The following is a 16,581-nucleotide window of genomic DNA, read 5'->3' as shown; positions in this document are numbered from 1 at the left end:
CCGTCCATCCTCCCCTTTCTCTCTCCCCCAAACTAAACCCATTATGGCCATTACCAGCGAGCCCCCTCTCGCGTCAACCTCTCATTCACTCTCTTTCAATGTCCTCATCTTGCAAAAGATCAAACCCTCACCCTCTGTCACGCTCCGGACCCGCGGGCCCGTTGGCGCGTGCAAGCTGTGGAACCCACCGAGTGTAACGTGCTATTTGACTCAAATCACTGCCAAAATTGACTAGTCGATGTTGGCAGTGGTTTGATTCAAATAGCACGTTATACTCGGTGGGTCCCACAGCTTGCACGTGCCAACGGGCCCGCGGGTCCGGGGCGTGACACCCTCTGTCTCCTTCTCGTGCTAAAAAAGAAGCACATGAAACTTGACGCCATTAGCGACAAACCCTCCATCCTCCTTTAACGATGGCGGTGATGTCTGCAACCTCCATCGTAGTTCTCATGCCTGATGACCTGGAGAACCTTAGCTCTTCTCTTGTTCCCTCCAACAGCGGTAAGAAACCTTACCCTTATGAAGATCACCAATCAAGGAAGATAAATAGTAAGACGAGTAAGCAGAAGACATTGGTGTCAATTCCAATTTCGTCTAAGGAAGAGGGTCAGGGGTGACGATCGAGGATGAGATCTATGGCTAAGCTGCTAAGGGAGGGAAGAGTAAAGGAAGGGGTTTGGTTAAAAGAAAGGGAAAATGAGCAAGAGGACGAGAATTTTTGGAGGATGTTGAGAAAATTAGGGCTCAAGATTGCGAATTAAGTAAAGATGATAAAGATGAAAGGTGAAGGGTGAGTCTAATTTGAAGGAGTTGGAGGCTAAAGTAAGAGAAGAGGAATGACGGAAGAATTGGCTTTGAGTTGAAGGAGTTAGAGAAAGAAAAGGCTGTTAATGTTGTAACTCAACTTGAGAAAGGGTGATAAAAATGTGTTTTACTTGATCATTTAAAGTTAAAGTATCATCTATTAGAATATTGTTAATGTTGTGAATTGTTTGTCGGATTTAAAGATTAGCTCTTAAACTTGAGAGTTAGTTGTTAAATTGAAGTATTGGTTGTTAATGTTGTTTGTAAGTTGTTAAACCTAATGATTGACTTTTAAATTTAAGAGTTAGCTTTTGGATTTAAGTATTGGTTGTTAATGTTGTTTGTCGGTTGTAAACTTAATGATTAGTTGTTAATGTTGTTTGTCAGTTCTTAGACTTAATGATTAGTTGTTAAACTTATGAGTTATATGTTAGTTTTATGTATTATTTGTTAAACTTAAGAATTAGTTGTTAAAGTTAAAGTTTACATCATATATTGCAGGAAAAAAATATTACATGATAACATTAAACAAAATAAAATATTATGAAGCATCCATCCTAAACATAAAAAGCAAAGTGTTTACAAACAACTAACTATTAGTAGAAAATCAATAAATTTAATACACAACATGTAAACATAACAACTATCAATCTAAACAACTAACAATTGAACTTAACAACTAATTGTTAATCGTAATAATTAAATATTAAACTTAATAACTAACTACCAAGCTTAACAATTAACTAACTACCAAGCTTAACAACTAACTAAAAGTTTCATAACTTGTGAATAACCCCTTGAAAGTTTTTTTAAAAATTATAAATAACCCTTAAAAAATTACAAACACCTTCCGAGAAAGTTTTAGAAATTGCAAATGAGCCCACAAAAATTTGCAGAAAACCTCTTCAAAGTTTCAAAAATAGTGTTAGTTGTTAATCTTATGAGTTAATTGTTAGAATTTCATCATATATACTGAGACATATTACATTATAACTTTAACAAAATGAATAACTATATTTAACCTAAGTTTTCAAAAACAGCTAAGTATCTTAAGAGTTAATCATAACCATAATAGAGAATATTCTAATGTATTTTGCTTGTGCATTTAAAGTTAAAGAATTAGATGTTAAACTATATGATTGTTGAAGCCGTGAGTTAGCTATCAAATTTAAAGATTAGCAGTTAAACTTAAGAGTTAGTTGATAGATTTTAAGTATTGCTTGTTAATGTTGTCCGTCAGCTGTTAAACTTAAGGATTGATTGTGAAACTTAAGAGTTAGTTGTTAGAGTTAATTATTGGTTGTTAATATATTTCGCCAGTTATTAAACTCAAAGATTGCTTGTTTAACTTATGACTTGGATGTTTAATTTAAATATTAGTTTTTAAGCTTAAGATTTAGTTGCTAAGTTTAATAGTTAGATGTTAAAGCTAAAAGTTAGTTATTGAAGATATAATTTTGATGTTAAAGATAGTGATATAATTTTGAAGATATAATTCTTTATTATTAATTACTAATAGTTATAACTTTTTTTGGAAATTATCGCATTATAATAGATAAGTACTAGGTTGGCACCTACTCATTTATATCACTATCATTTAAAACTCTTTCCAAAATAATTTATCACTGATTTACAGTAATGAACAAAAATTACAAATTACAAATAATTTTTTACTCTTTATGTCATGTCGTCAACTCATTAAGTCTATCTTCAATACTATCTATCCGATGAATGCCTTGATTTCTCTTCTTGTACATCTACCAATCTTGTAGGCACATTACCGCTATAGGGTAGATGGATCTAGCGATGTTTTGTGCTCGTCGATCAAACATCCTAATATATTGAAAGTGAATTTCAAAGCTACGATAGAAGCCTGACTGTAAATTAATCACGAGCCATGATGGAAAGTACATGATATAAAAATATTTCATATATTCTCCACCATTATAAAATATCAAAATCAACATCATTTTGATGTTTAACTAAAGATGTAGCTGAAAATTATTCAATTTCAGAAATTTTCCTTCTTGATGATCCCGATCTACGTTAACTACCAATACCTGTTTAGCCTCTCTATCATCTATTGCTTGTCAAAAAGCTTACTATTGCCTCATCTAGAGCTAGTAGAACCTGTAGGTTAAGGTGTACTTACACCATATCTATCTGCATACTCATTAAATAATCTTTAAAAATAATATTTAATAGTTTGCCATGTTGATCCCTAGTGATTTCTATCTTCTGAAAGAAAGCTGTTTATGTCAGAAAATTAATATGTGATTAGGGAGAGGTTAAAGTCGGCTTTTGGGTCCCTTAATTGCCTTTGATGGTTAATCTTCTATTGAGGATCTTGAATTGAACTTCACTACACAAGTAACAGAGGTTAGAAGCATCGGAGGTGGATTCCTCTTGCGTGCCCTCCGACGCTCAAGTCAGTGACTGTTTCTAGTTAATCTGAAGAGAAAGACAAAGTCTAGACTTGTTCATATTTTTTGTATGAAATTGTGTATCTTAGGTTGATCGAAATCACCATTATTTATAGAGGGTTCACGAAAGGCACGTTGGTAATTTTGGTCGAGTGTGTGCAGTTCTGATTTAGACCCTACTTTACACATGTTGGCAGTGAATTGGCGAGTAGCTTTTGTACAGTGATGGGATTGTTGGAGTAAAGATGTGTCCAAGGAGCTTCAAAGGTTTTGGCTCGAAAGGTCATTAAGATTGACCCCACATTAATTGTTGATAGTGACAGGGCGATAAAGTGTGGACGCTAATTGTACGTTCATTAAATGCAACGTGACTTTTGATAAATGTTTGTTAGGTTGCTCCGTTGCTCGAGACGTGCTGTGTTTGGTCCTAGTGGAGAACGCCCTTCGTCTTGGAGTTGGTCATCTAGCAAAATATGGGTCGAGAGTGCCTTTCGTCTCGAATTTGGGTCGTGAGGTAGGTCAGCTAGCTTATCATTCGGGTTGCCCTCACAGATGCCGAGTCAATCAGTTAATTGTTACGTGGCAACTCTTATTGGGTTTGGTAAATTCCAGGTATAACAAAAGCCCACACTTTGGATCTCAGACTTTTTGGAACTCTAGGTGTTGGAGCATCACTGGATTCGGAATCAACATCGGTAGGAGTAGATGTAGGACTCATTTCGGGAGTTGGATTTTACCCTTCATAATCGGAGGAGGAAGCTAGTGGAATTAGAGAGTTAGAGAGTATTGGGAAGTATAAGACTGTAAGAGAGTATAATACTGTATTAGAGAGAATAAGAGAGTATTAGAGAGAAGTAGATGAGTTTTGGATGAGAAAAATAAATCAAAACCCATTCTATTTATAGAGGCAGCCCCTTAGCCCAATTACCAAAATACCCTCAAAATTTGACCGTTTTTGAGGCTACTTATGTTGGATCCTAGAGGGGGGTGATTAGGGTCTTATGCTAACCTAATCCGATTAAATGCCAATTAAAACTAATTAACAAGTTATCCTAGCAAGTATAAAATACAATAAAAATATAAGCTAGGATAAGCAATATGAACAATGAGATATATCCTATATGATAGAAATATATGCAAGGATATAAACAACACAAGGGTAAATAATCTAAACAAGATGGTTGATAAAATAAATGAGCAATGCATAATTGACGATATAAGATAAATGTAAAAACAAATACACCAAAGACAAACTCAAACAAGCAATATGATCACGGAGTTCGGACCTTCCGTCCTACGTCTCCGCTCCCCACTCCCGGGGAGAAATCCACTATCACAACCGGGTTTTCTACGTTCACCCGAACAACGTTTACACCTCACACTCGGTTTTCTAGCTAACCGAAAACTTTACAATCGACACTCTTGCAATCACACTCTACACCCTCACAAGTGTTGGACCTAACCGTGTCTCCCTCAAGTGCTCGGTTACAACCTCTCCTTAGGCTCGTCAACCGACGCCACTTCTCTTGGGACGATCCCCGACTCTCATCACACACTCATCACTCGGTGTACAAGTGTATTACAAAGTGAATCTCATAATAAGGCTCAATACAATAATTGATTGTTCTCAATGAAAGCACAACTCAAAGTTACAATCTCTCACCACCCAACTATACTATGTATGAAAGATACAATAAGCTGAATGTGGGTGTGTGTAACAATGAGTAAAATAAAATCTAACTCAATTAGCAAACTAGCAATAATAAGAATATGAAAATCAATAATGAAATTGCTAGAGAAAAGAGTTAAAAAACTTCTCTATAAACACAAAGAAGAGGATGAAGAGGATTGAGAATGAATCCCTCAATCTGCAGTGAGAACTTTCTCTTTTGTAAACAGAAACCCAATCTTAAACAAACAGTAAAACCCTAAATCCTTGTTTAAAAACTTTGTTTTAAAAATACTTCTTGGCTTAGTAAAAAGAGATCAGCAATGAGGTATTTATACCCACTCAAGATCTCAACAAAAACCCCAAGCAAAAGACAAAAACAGCCCCAGCAAACAGCTCAGAAAAATAGCCGTTGGAAGCCAACGGATACATTGGCGGTCGACCGGAAATTATGTCGGTCGACCCCATCGTCGGTCGACCGGTGCGGTCGACCGATGGAGCTCTCGGTCGACCGCATCGGTCGACCGACCAACTCTCTGCTGCATGGTGACGAAAGAACAAACGAGCGGTCGATCGGTGCGGTCGACCGAAAACTGATATAACAGAAAACTGATTTGCTGATTTTAAAACGCTGTTTAAAAATATCAAATAAATTTTAAAAAATATAAAACTTTGGGGAATGATTGTAAACATGATAATAAACATGCTACAGCGACTGGTTATCAGAAATGACCTCCCAAATGAAAAATATCATCATTTTACAAAATAGTTCAAAACATGAAAATATGAGATACTTGAATTTTGATGTTTTGACATAAACTAACTTTTGAAACTTTGTGAAATGTTTTTATAGACTTAGTAAAACATGTATAAACTGATATTCAAGTCTACAAACTAAGAATACAATATTTTCACAAAATTGCATATTCTATGCAATGTTTTCAAAAACACAATAGAAAATATAAAATATATAATTTCATATATATAATCATAAAAAAACTCAAAAACTATGTATGTATATGTATAACTATATATATGTATAGAAACCAAAACTTATGTATATATATATAACTATATATATATATGAAGAAACCAATAAATGTGTGTGTATAGATATTGAGCTTAGAGTATATAACACACATAATATAAAATCTAAAACTACATTACCCAAGCAATCTTGATCTTCAATTAAGCTTGACTTGGTACACTTGCGGATGAAGCTTGAACTTGATCTTTAACTTTAATTGTACGTTGCTTCACTCCACAATTCCGCCAACCTCCATTTGATATGATCGTTATGGCGCAATCCATCCATCCTCCAACAACGCTGTTTGTCTATAATACATAGGAAAAACACAAATACTAGACAAATAACATTAGAAGTAAATTGTTTGTTAAACATCATCAAAATAAGAAGGCCAACAACTTACACTGTCCAAACCAGACCGGGTTAGGGTCGGGCTTGGCCAAACCCGGTCCAATGGCTAAACTAGCCATCTGCACCGGGCCAGGCGTGGACCACCTCGTTAACAGATAGTTTTCTAGCCGTTGGATCGGCGTCCAAGGTCCGGGCCGACTAGGCTTCTGAGCTTGGCGCCGGTTCTAACGGCTACTAGGTAGAGCTGTTACTGGTCTGGGTCCAGGTCGGGCTGGACCTGGACCCAAGCTTGTTCGCCTGGCACTGTGGAAGTGGGGTCGGGCTTAGCCGAACCAACCTGAACCCGTGTCCGAAGCCCAGTTTGGCCTGGTGTTCTAGGCTTTTCTCGGTGATCGAGCCGCAGGTCCAATTTGGCCGGCTCGGTCGTGGCTGCAAGCCCAATTGGACAATCCTACCTAAAGTTCCTAAGCTTCACCCATGTAATCACAAAGGCATAGGTAAATTTACGTAATTCAAAAGATTTCTATAATTAGTTTAAAGTATGGCTCCCACTGAGGATGTGATAGGTTTCTTGGTCTGAAGGGCATCATTAGTCATTAATGTCATTTTGGGTCTTGGATCAGGCCTAGTGTTGCAAGTACATATTCAAGCAGATGAATAATTGTTTAGGTAAGTAGGTCCATGATTCTGTTCTGAGATGAGATTTGTGGTGTTATTAATTAATTACTTAGAGTGCATTTTGCCAAAGGCGCTAAACTTTTTGTACTACATGTTGCATTTTTGCACCATTGTACATGCATGTTAATGTGCACACACATGTGCTTCCAGTTCGAGAGCATTTTGCTAGAGGCACTTGAACTTTGTACTAAATATTTTATTTTTGTGTAGTTATGTACGCAATTTCACAAAAAATTTAAATATTTAGTACAAAGATATCCACATGTGGATACTATCAATTTTAATTTAAAATTCGGATTCCAACATTGGAAATCTTAACCGTTGGATGTCAATAACATGAACTATCTAGAAATAAAATTTCAAAAGATTTCAACATATTTTATGCATATGTCATATGTCCTCAAAATCAATGTTTTAGAATTATCTTAATGTTGCTTTTTTTTATCCCTTTGATAAATGGTTCAAAACACATCAAAAAATTATTTAAAATTTTGTTTGTAGGAAGTTCATGTATGTTCAATATCTAACGGTTGGGATTTTTAATATTGGAATCCGAATTTCAAATTTCAGTTGACGGTATCAACATATTGGATACCATTAATAGTAGCATAGCTCAACTACACACATATACATATAACTTCTGAAGTGTTCTCTGTGTTCTATAAGAAGCTGATTATAGTGTGCGTGCACCTGGCCATGTGTCTATGCATCCTCTATTTATGTTGATCTTGATAGGAGGATGGTAGCTGATGTATGTATGATTGTGTAGAGTAGCTATAACTAGATTGTAGACCATAAATTGCTTTTGTGATTCAATAAATAAATCAGTATGGTACCTCCTTGTAAATTGCTATAAAAAATTTTAATTTATCAAGAACGCACATTTTTATTCTTGTAGTGCAAAAGTAGTAATTTTAATATACCCACCATTACCTTTTGTGTATGACGGTCATTTAAATCTGTTTTTGTGATCTAGCAAATGGAGTAATCTTTTATTTATTATTTGGTATGATTGTACCTCAGTTGGAATCACAGAAGGGTAGCTCATCAAGAAGAAGGTTGTTAGGTAACAAGTTGAGTTCAGTCCTCCCCCTCTCTCTTGGTGCCAAAGAGTACTTATTAAAGTTGTTGCTGTCAGGCAGCCTCAAGTTCTGATAATTCTGAAGATGATATATGTTACTGTTTGAGTCCACATGATGTGTGCTGAGTTGATTTCCATAACTTGGTGCCACCTGTTAGTTTTTTATGAGGAGGCAGGCTTTCTGAGGGGAAATGTAAATCCCCCTGTTCCCTTTGATTGGGCCGACCTATTTGCCACAATCCTAAGCTATAATTTCTTCTAAAATTGTTAAAACTTGCTTTGTTCCTTTGTAGTCCATCTTCTTCCACCCTCACTCTTTATTCTGTAGAACACTCGTATTCTTGAGAAGAGGACCTAGGAGTAAATAATATCGTGAAGGACTAAATATGAGTAGAACATAGGGTCATGTACCCATGTTTTATACTTTCCTGTTTATTAGGAGAGGTAAGGTTGGAAATTCACGGATCTGTTTCTGTTTCTGCCTCTGTTGATGGTATTTTTACAGGATTTCTATGGATAATGAACATTTAACTTATGCCTAGTGCATCTATGTTTATATGGCTAGTCAATGCAAGCATGATAGTTATTGAAAGTTGAAACACATTGCTTCAAGGTTTAACATGAGAACATTTGTCATTTTTATGGACACCTAATGATTACATAGCAATATAGCATTCAACATAACAAATTACATATTGGTTTCTAGTCTTTGCATATACATCTCTTTGAGCATTTCAGGTCGTGTTTCACCCCATGATTCCTAGTGAACACATAGGCAAATGCAGCATGTAAAACAATGAAGCAAGTCACAAGCTAAACGTGTCAACGTTCACATCCTGAGGTGGCATTACTGAGAAAATGCACTTGCTTAGGTTATGGTGCTGTAGCTTCTCGAAGCCATTTGAAAAAGCATATGCATGTTATGTTAATGGAGCATTTTTGATGCTCACATGAAACCTCAGACCGTGTGCATTTGGCAGATGCATGCACATGAAATGCCTTCACATTAACACTGTCCAGGTGTTGCATTAAGTGTGTTTATGGGGGGTTGGCGCTTATGCACACAACAAAAATGATGTTCTTGTACAGCGATGCACGTGCTTGAAGCTGCCCATTTTTAGAGCATACGTGGAATGGATATATGTAGGTGATATAGGCACTGCCATCAAATCCTTTTGCACATAAATGAATATGCCATGTCTGTATGTGAATATAGATTATGCATGCGTATTAGACTTGGGTATAACTACTAGAACTATACATTAACAAACATTTATCTAAAATCTTGCTCTCAGATGATGCAAAGTGTAATACCCCAACCCTTGAGAGGGTGATATGATTAGTATTAATAGATTTGATTGGAATACTCATACCACCAAGATGCATCTTCTTTTCGTGAACCTAACTCTTAGAAACTCCAAAGTTAAGCGTGCTTGGCCTGGAGAAATTCTAGGATGGGTGACCCCCCTGGGAAGTTTTCCAGGGAGCACGTGAGTGAGGACAAAACATGCTGAAAAGACATGTGGTGGTTTGTGAGGCCAGTCCATCAGATCTAATAGCGTACCGACTCCGGGATTCCGAGGCGGGGCGTTACACAAAGTGCTCAGTGATGCATAATAAGGATTTGAAGTCCTTTGTGAGCATTTAGTAGTTTACAGCAAGAAGGCAAATGATTTGAAGCCTGCTTACTGCTTCGATAGCTATTTTTTTTAGGAGCACTTGGAAACCTATTAGTACTAATGTCATAGATGTGAGGAAGAAGGAAGGTATTAAGCATAAGCACAAGATTACTCCATGACCTCATGCATCTGAGAAGTTTATTTGTGATGGGTCGTAGGTTATCATTCAATGGTTTTAAACATGTGAAATAGATCTTCAAGGTCGTAAACTGTTTTTCCTGATCGTTTTTCTTCAGATTTAAACCCTCAGGTAGCACCATATCTGTTAGAAAAGCTTGGCAGTAGATACCTATTGGTTGCATTTTTTTTCTTAGGAGTAATATCTCTGTTTTAAATTGTGATAGAATATGAAACGTTCGTAGTTGATGGAATTAATTTATGAAGCTTGGCAGTCGATAGAATACGATAGAACTTAACTTTTCTTAATTGTGTGTTTTAAATTTATCCAGTTGTTATCTTTTCAAGTCAGTTTTGCAGTGCGTTTTTTTCCTTTGTTAATTTCTTTGTGGTGACCCCTCAGGATGATGTCTGGTGTGTTGGGTGGCAAAATGGTGGTGTGCAGTCCAGTGATGGGAAAAACCGGATCCTTTTGGGGGGTATGAATTTTCGCTTGCTTTGAAATTAATTTTCTTTACATCAAATATTTTATATGTCTATTATGATTTTGTCGTCTTATTTTTATGTTTGTGATATTTTCTGGTAGATGCGATCCATCCCATGTACATTATCTGTTTGTTTTTAATCTCCATTCTCAAACATGTACTGTGTTTATGCAGATTTGGCCTTATCAGATAAGTTAGTTGTTTATGATCTGGTGAATCAGGCTATAGGATGGACTGAATATAACTGTAAGTCACATAACATTTCTTTTTTTCATCCCCCCCCCCACCCCCTCTCTGTGTCCCCTTTTCTTTCATTATATGCTATCCCCTTCTCTTCAGAAACTTGCATGTTTTTCACTAGAAAATTATTATATGCTGTCCCATTCTCTTTCACTGTATGCTGTCCCATTCTCTTCAGAAGCTTTAATGTTTTTAGCTAGAAAATTTCCCTTAGGCTGTGTTTGTTTTGGGAGAGTGTGAAAGAAAAGAAAAGAAAAGGAAAGGATACGGAAAAAGAAAGGAAAAAAATTAAGGTAAATTTTTTTTTTGTTCGGTTAGAAATAAAATGTAAAATGAATTTTGAAGCAAAATAATACTAGTTCAATAGAAAAGAGAGAGCAAATAAAATTAACTTATATTAATATAATAATCTATTTAATAAATTCTTCCTAAAGTACTATTTAAAATTTTAATTTTTTATGGAAGGTAGGATATGAATCCATGTGCATGTTACTGCTCTTTTCTATAAAAAGATAATGTAGAGAGTCATTTATAGAAAATCATATGGGAAAGAACAAAATACATTACCTTTTTCAGTAACCATTTTAAATCAGTACAAATGGTCCAAAACATTGGTGCAGACAATACATAAATCTGCAGACTTGGTTAAAAAATCAGCATAAAGAATTCCGATACAAAACAATACATAAATCAACATTACCAACTTTAAATATGTTTTGATATGTTTAAAATTCTCGTCTCTTTTACATATAATATTTAAGCTCTAGATGGGTTTTTATCAGGTTATTTCAGAAAACCCCCTAAAAAACTTCGAGGATTTTACAGATAACACCCTTAACTATTTTGATTCCACAAAACCCTCAATGTTCAGGGGTTTTTGTGGAATTAAATAGCTCGGGGGCTATCTGCAAAACCCCCAAAATTCTTGGGGTTTTCTGAAATTAATCCTTTTCATTTACAAAGGCGGGATTCATTCACTATTATTATTGTTTAATTGGGGCTCATTTGAAATGGGAAGTGAGCTTTTGGATCCAAATTTTCGTATTCTTCTGGGGTCCATGTTTAATCAAAAGGAGATGGGGACTGCCATTGAGGAGATCAGACACTGGACAGCCTCTTGGATTGGTAGCATCTGCCCGATAAATTTTCCCTTTACATCCACTGCGTTCGGTTGAGGAAAGGGATAATGAAAGTTGTTCTGGTTGTGTTTGTCCCAACTTTCTTATTTTCATTTCCTTTTTATCTTCCCTTCTAACCAAAAGTCAGAAATCTATTTTTTTACTCAGTTTCTTTTCCTTTCCTTTCCTTTATTTTCATTCAAACCAAATGCACTCTTAAACTCTTTAAGTATTTTCATAAATAGTTGTTTTCTTAAATGGTAGTCATCAATATTAGCAGTTTTCTTTATTGAATCTTCTTGCGTGTCCTTCTTTTAATTCTGAGGTCTTTGTATTTTCATGTTCCTACTTAAACAAAGACAACATATGTGCCCACTGATAATTTATGGCTCAGATACGTAACATCCATGATCACATATTTCACATTTTATCCAACTGTTGAAAATAATTTATGGTTTATTTTAGGCTCCTCAAGCATCAAAATTAAAGATGACAAGACTGGAGCAGTGTACAGTGTTGATGCGCACAGTCTTTCCTCTGGAATCAGATTAGAGATTAGTAGGTTTTTCATAATATTGTTGCTACTAATATCCATGATATGTTGTTTAATTCATTGAAAAATATCAGTAAATGATTTTCTGTAAAATGACTATTTTTCAAATTTGCTTCATTCATTTTTCTTTCAAAGGAGGGTGTATTTTTATGTTTCTCACAAGCTCTCTTATAATGTGGTTTGGTTTCGATGGAGATGCATGCATGCAAGAGATGTTGAGTATATGTCTTGAAACTATTCCTTTTTAGCGATAAAATTTTACAAATCATGAAATGTGAAAGTGCATCATAGCTTGAGAAATGTTGCTTGTGAAAGTCGATATCCCACAAAATTTGAAGGAGTGCGGTACTCAGAGTGATTATTTTACTAACACTAATCTCAACAGGTGATGCAATTTAGCTTATGATTTGTACGCACCTCTAAGATGTAAAGAAATTTCGCAACATATTATTCACATGGAATTACTTTTGCTCCTGAAGATCTTGAAAACGACTTGGTTCCGTATGTTGTGTGGGTTTTAATCATTTTGGTCGTTTCCGACCTCGAGGCTGAAATGCCTACCCTTCAGTGGGGAATATATTTTTGCTTGTTTTCAGCCTGGGCATGGATGGTTTCTTTTGTTACCGTGGAAGATTGAGATCATTTTGATTGCTTGGCGCCTATCTATTAAGGAAGGATTAGCATCTGAGTTATAGTTAAGACATGATACAAGAATAACACGCTAACAAACATCGAGTTTTTTGTTTAACTAACATTTCTCTTTTGTTACTTTCCTTTTAAACAACTTTTTAATCCCACTTCCAACCACACTTAATTTCACAACTGTGGTAGAGCCACGAGATCGATGTAGAGATGGGAATATTTCGCTCTTTTCTGACTATGGTAACAACATCCATTTCCTTTTGAGGATCGAGACTACGTGACAGCCTATTGACAACATTAACCCATGGGGTCGCAGTGGATGTCGGTAGTTTGCTTGAACCATGTAACTAGCTTATGTAGTGCAGACTGGAGGAAGCAACATTGATCTCCTTCCCTTTATCAATGAGTTTGTATCAGGGAATTTACCCCCATCAACATCCTCAACTCTGCCATCTTCCGATATATCCACCGGATAACTAACAATATGCACACCTCTCATATCCACCACTGCATCTCCTCTATACACGTCCCACATCTCCTTACCAATCCTTCGCAAAACGCTTACACATTCAATACTCTGCGGCTCTAGAAACGCTGCTTCTACCTTTGCTATGTGCTCATACCATAACGACATGCGATACTTGTGAATATCCCCTTCTCTGCTTCCTTCTTTACCCACATGTTCAGGCTGGTAACACCCGATGGCTATCTCAGTGTCTCGCTCTCCACCCATTGATCTTTGGTTGATATTAGCTGAGCCGATCACAATGTACTCATCATCAACTACAAGTATAAATTCAAAAGAAGGAATTCAGTAGATTGTCGCAATTGAAAAATCTCTATTGGATAGTACTAGTATGGGATGCCTACCTAGCATTATCTTGGAATGGACATAGATCATAAATCTTCTGTTGTTTTGAGCTTTCCAGTAATTGCTCGAATGAGGAGGCGAAGCTGGTGGGATATATTCCCCGCAGCCCTTCTCTTCTCGGTTAGCAAGGCAGAAGAAATTCAGGTAATCTGTTGGATGAGAGCTCGCTCCGACTTCTTGTATGGCCTGTGCTATCAACTTGTACATCATTGCCATCGTAAGCCTAGTCCAGTGCAGTATATCTTGCACGGGCTCACTTTCTGGCACACCTTCAGGCCACATTGGCATAACTAGCTTGCTATCTTAAGTGCAATCTCTACAGGAATCAAATTTGTGCATGTGCTGTGCTGATCTTGCTCCCACAAATGACATCCTCCGATGAAATACTGGTTCTCAATGTAGATGAATCTCTCTGCTCGTCTAATTGCCGCCACATATGCATCATGAATGCTTTGCTCGGCAGTATGACTTCTATCTGGAAGTGCTTGCACCGATACGTGATCTATTGATCGAAAAACCTGTACATTCCAATTCCGGATACCATGGCAGCGATCTTTATTACAAGTTCCGATCTTGATGGGGACAAGATGAGAAGAATTACACTGTTTCATCCAACGCTGCTCAAAGTTATCAAGAACATCTCTTGCTGCTTCTCCGCTGACGCAAGCATGCGCATCGTGCCATGGCTCTCTTGGGCCTCCTCTACGAAGGGTAGCACCTGCAAAGTTTATCTGGTAGAAATCATGGGCATGGGACTCGGAGTTGAGTGTTTGAAACAAGGAATGTTCCTCAGTATCATATCTTCCATCGCACAGGTCCAAACCCCCAAGAAAACTGATGATCTCCCTGTCACCGCAGCTGTCTTCTCCAGCAATATTGTATAGTTCAGCAGTATTACAGTCCATAGAGATAGTTTTCTGGTGGTGAGCAAAGAGAGTCGGAAAACTGTGATGAAGCCTTGGGCAAAGCCTGCATACTACCTTGGTCTGCTTGAAGTAGTCCAAAGCCTGCTCATCATGAGTCCTCATAACACCCTGATTCTTAATCCAATGCGATGAGGTCTCATCATCCCAAATCATGACCCTGACAGCAACACCCTCGTCTGCCTTTCGCTTTAATAATTCGCCAATTTCAATTCCTTGGGCATTCGGTATATCAGTCTGAGGATCACGTACCTTCAACTCAGAAACGAATAATAGTGAGATTTGCAGTAGACTGCAAATAGCATATAATGGATGGAGTTACTGCCACAATAAACGCAGAGACATAATCATAAAGATTTTAACATGTTTAGATCTTTTACAGTGTTATCACATATTGTACTATTACTTATTTGTCACCGGTCTAAGTTTCTTTCAGGATTTTTTTTGGAATAATTGATTTTTGATCATGTTCATTTCGGCAGTCTGGCTATGTTTGTTTGTTGTTTTTTTTTTAAATTTTTAATATTTTTTTTTGAATTTTGAATTTTGTGATCACTGGGTTGTTGTCCTTAGTCTCATACAGAAACAACTGTTTTTCCATTCTAATAATAGAGACCAATGCTTACCAGGACCGTTTTCGGATTGAATGACCATCCAGCAATGTAAATAAAAATTTTTGCCCCGTTGATAGCCCTGAACACATCCTCCCACAGTTTTCTCGGCTTGTAACACTTGTCAGTTCCAAGACCGATAATCGGTTCAAACTTGGGTCCGTGATGTGCATCTTGATACAGTATAACCCTGCAATTTGATCTTTGTGGGAATGTAACACCATTGGTGAGCCCTGCAAATCCTCGACGAGTCAGCCCTCTCCCCCAATCTAGCTCACAATTAGCACGGCGAAAACTAAGATTGAAGGCAAGTTTGAGCTTAGTGCTCAACCTCCCTTTGTTAGTGAGAAGAAACTGGTTAAATACTTGATCTTTTTCTATCAACAAGTGGCTCGCCTGTATTTGGACCTTTCCTAGCGTCGAAAACGCAGTCTTTAGAGACAGTTTAATCATTGTATCGGTAGAACTCTGAAGCTCTGGTTCCAAACTCGGTTGAGCTCGTGTCTCGTTTCGGCCACTCTTGTGTTTCCAATCTTGATTCTTACATGCGCAGGATTCGATCCTGTACATACGCACTGCTAAGAATGCCAAGAATAGGACTTCAGATTTCACAAAAAGAAAACAATACAACAAAATAATGAAGATATTGTTACATTGAAGCAGAGAGATGGGCTCTGAGGTGTGGCACTGAAGACTGTAATCTTCAGAGTTCCGTGTAGGAACCTTTTGTTTCCCTCCATTGATTCCTGTGGCTAGCACTTTGATTGAATTTGAATGAATCAAATAGGGAACTGATGAGATCAATCTTTGGATGCGGGGGGTTTACATGCTTGGAATCCAATTGAAGAGAAGGAGAGGTGGCATTGAGTCTTAGAGGCTACGTTCACGTTGAGGGTGTGTGATAAGTTACCACAACAAGAAAGCGCACACTTAATGGCCACGTTTGATTTATTTCTTGGCTTTTGAGTTCAATTGAACTGGGAAGAGATTGGATAGATTGAGAAGGCACGAAATGTGAAGAGGTTAGGTGTTAAGAATATGATGATGATAATTAAACCTTTTTGCGCTATAAGTTGTGGGGATTATCCGTTTTTTTAATTTTATTTTAAGAAACCCAGAAAAATTTGGTTACAGATATAATCTGGACCTCGAAGGAAGTTAGAGAAGAAGGTACATATGTTGGGGATTCGAAACAATCAATCGAACCCTTGCCCTTCCGGACCTTGTGTTGAAAGTAGGAAAGTAGGAATAAACCACAAATAAAGATCTAACCTTATAGAAAACAGTAAAAGAGACGAACACACAGATT

At 37.0% G+C, this 16,581-nt stretch overlaps 2 protein-coding genes across 3 annotated transcripts in view; one reads left to right on the top strand and one right to left on the bottom strand.

Annotated features, from left to right (window-relative positions):
- Positions 1–12,379, top strand: part of LOC109831188 (aspartic proteinase-like protein 2) — a 34,304-nt gene extending 21,925 nt beyond the window's left edge. Inside the window, exons 7-10 of one of the 2 annotated variants that reach the window (XM_020398523.1) lie at positions 7,976–8,025; positions 10,233–10,308; positions 10,489–10,560; positions 12,138–12,273. In XM_020398523.1, coding sequence (XP_020254112.1) covers positions 7,976–8,025; positions 10,233–10,308; positions 10,489–10,512 — 150 coding nt within the window. In that variant the 3' untranslated portion in view covers positions 10,513–10,560; positions 12,138–12,273. Of the gene's footprint in view, positions 1–7,975; positions 8,026–10,232; positions 10,309–10,488; positions 10,561–12,137 lie in introns of both variants that reach the window. The other variant, XM_020398522.1, reaches the window with a different exon arrangement.
- LOC109831187 (phospholipase D alpha 4) lies at positions 12,472–16,092 on the bottom strand. The gene is given in 6 exon segments (XM_020398521.1): positions 12,472–13,650; positions 13,738–14,034; positions 14,037–14,913; positions 15,288–15,736; positions 15,739–15,847; positions 15,926–16,092. Coding segments are annotated over 6 exon segments (2,250 nt in total). The 5' UTR covers positions 16,013–16,092; the 3' UTR covers positions 12,472–13,219.

Source organism: Asparagus officinalis, chromosome 2, assembly GCF_001876935.1.
Source record: "Asparagus officinalis chromosome 2, Aspof.V1, whole genome shotgun sequence".
NCBI lineage: Eukaryota > Viridiplantae > Streptophyta > Magnoliopsida > Asparagales > Asparagaceae > Asparagus > Asparagus officinalis.
The sequence above is the reverse complement of the archived record's forward strand: the minus strand, read 5'-3'. Positions and strand labels throughout refer to the sequence as shown.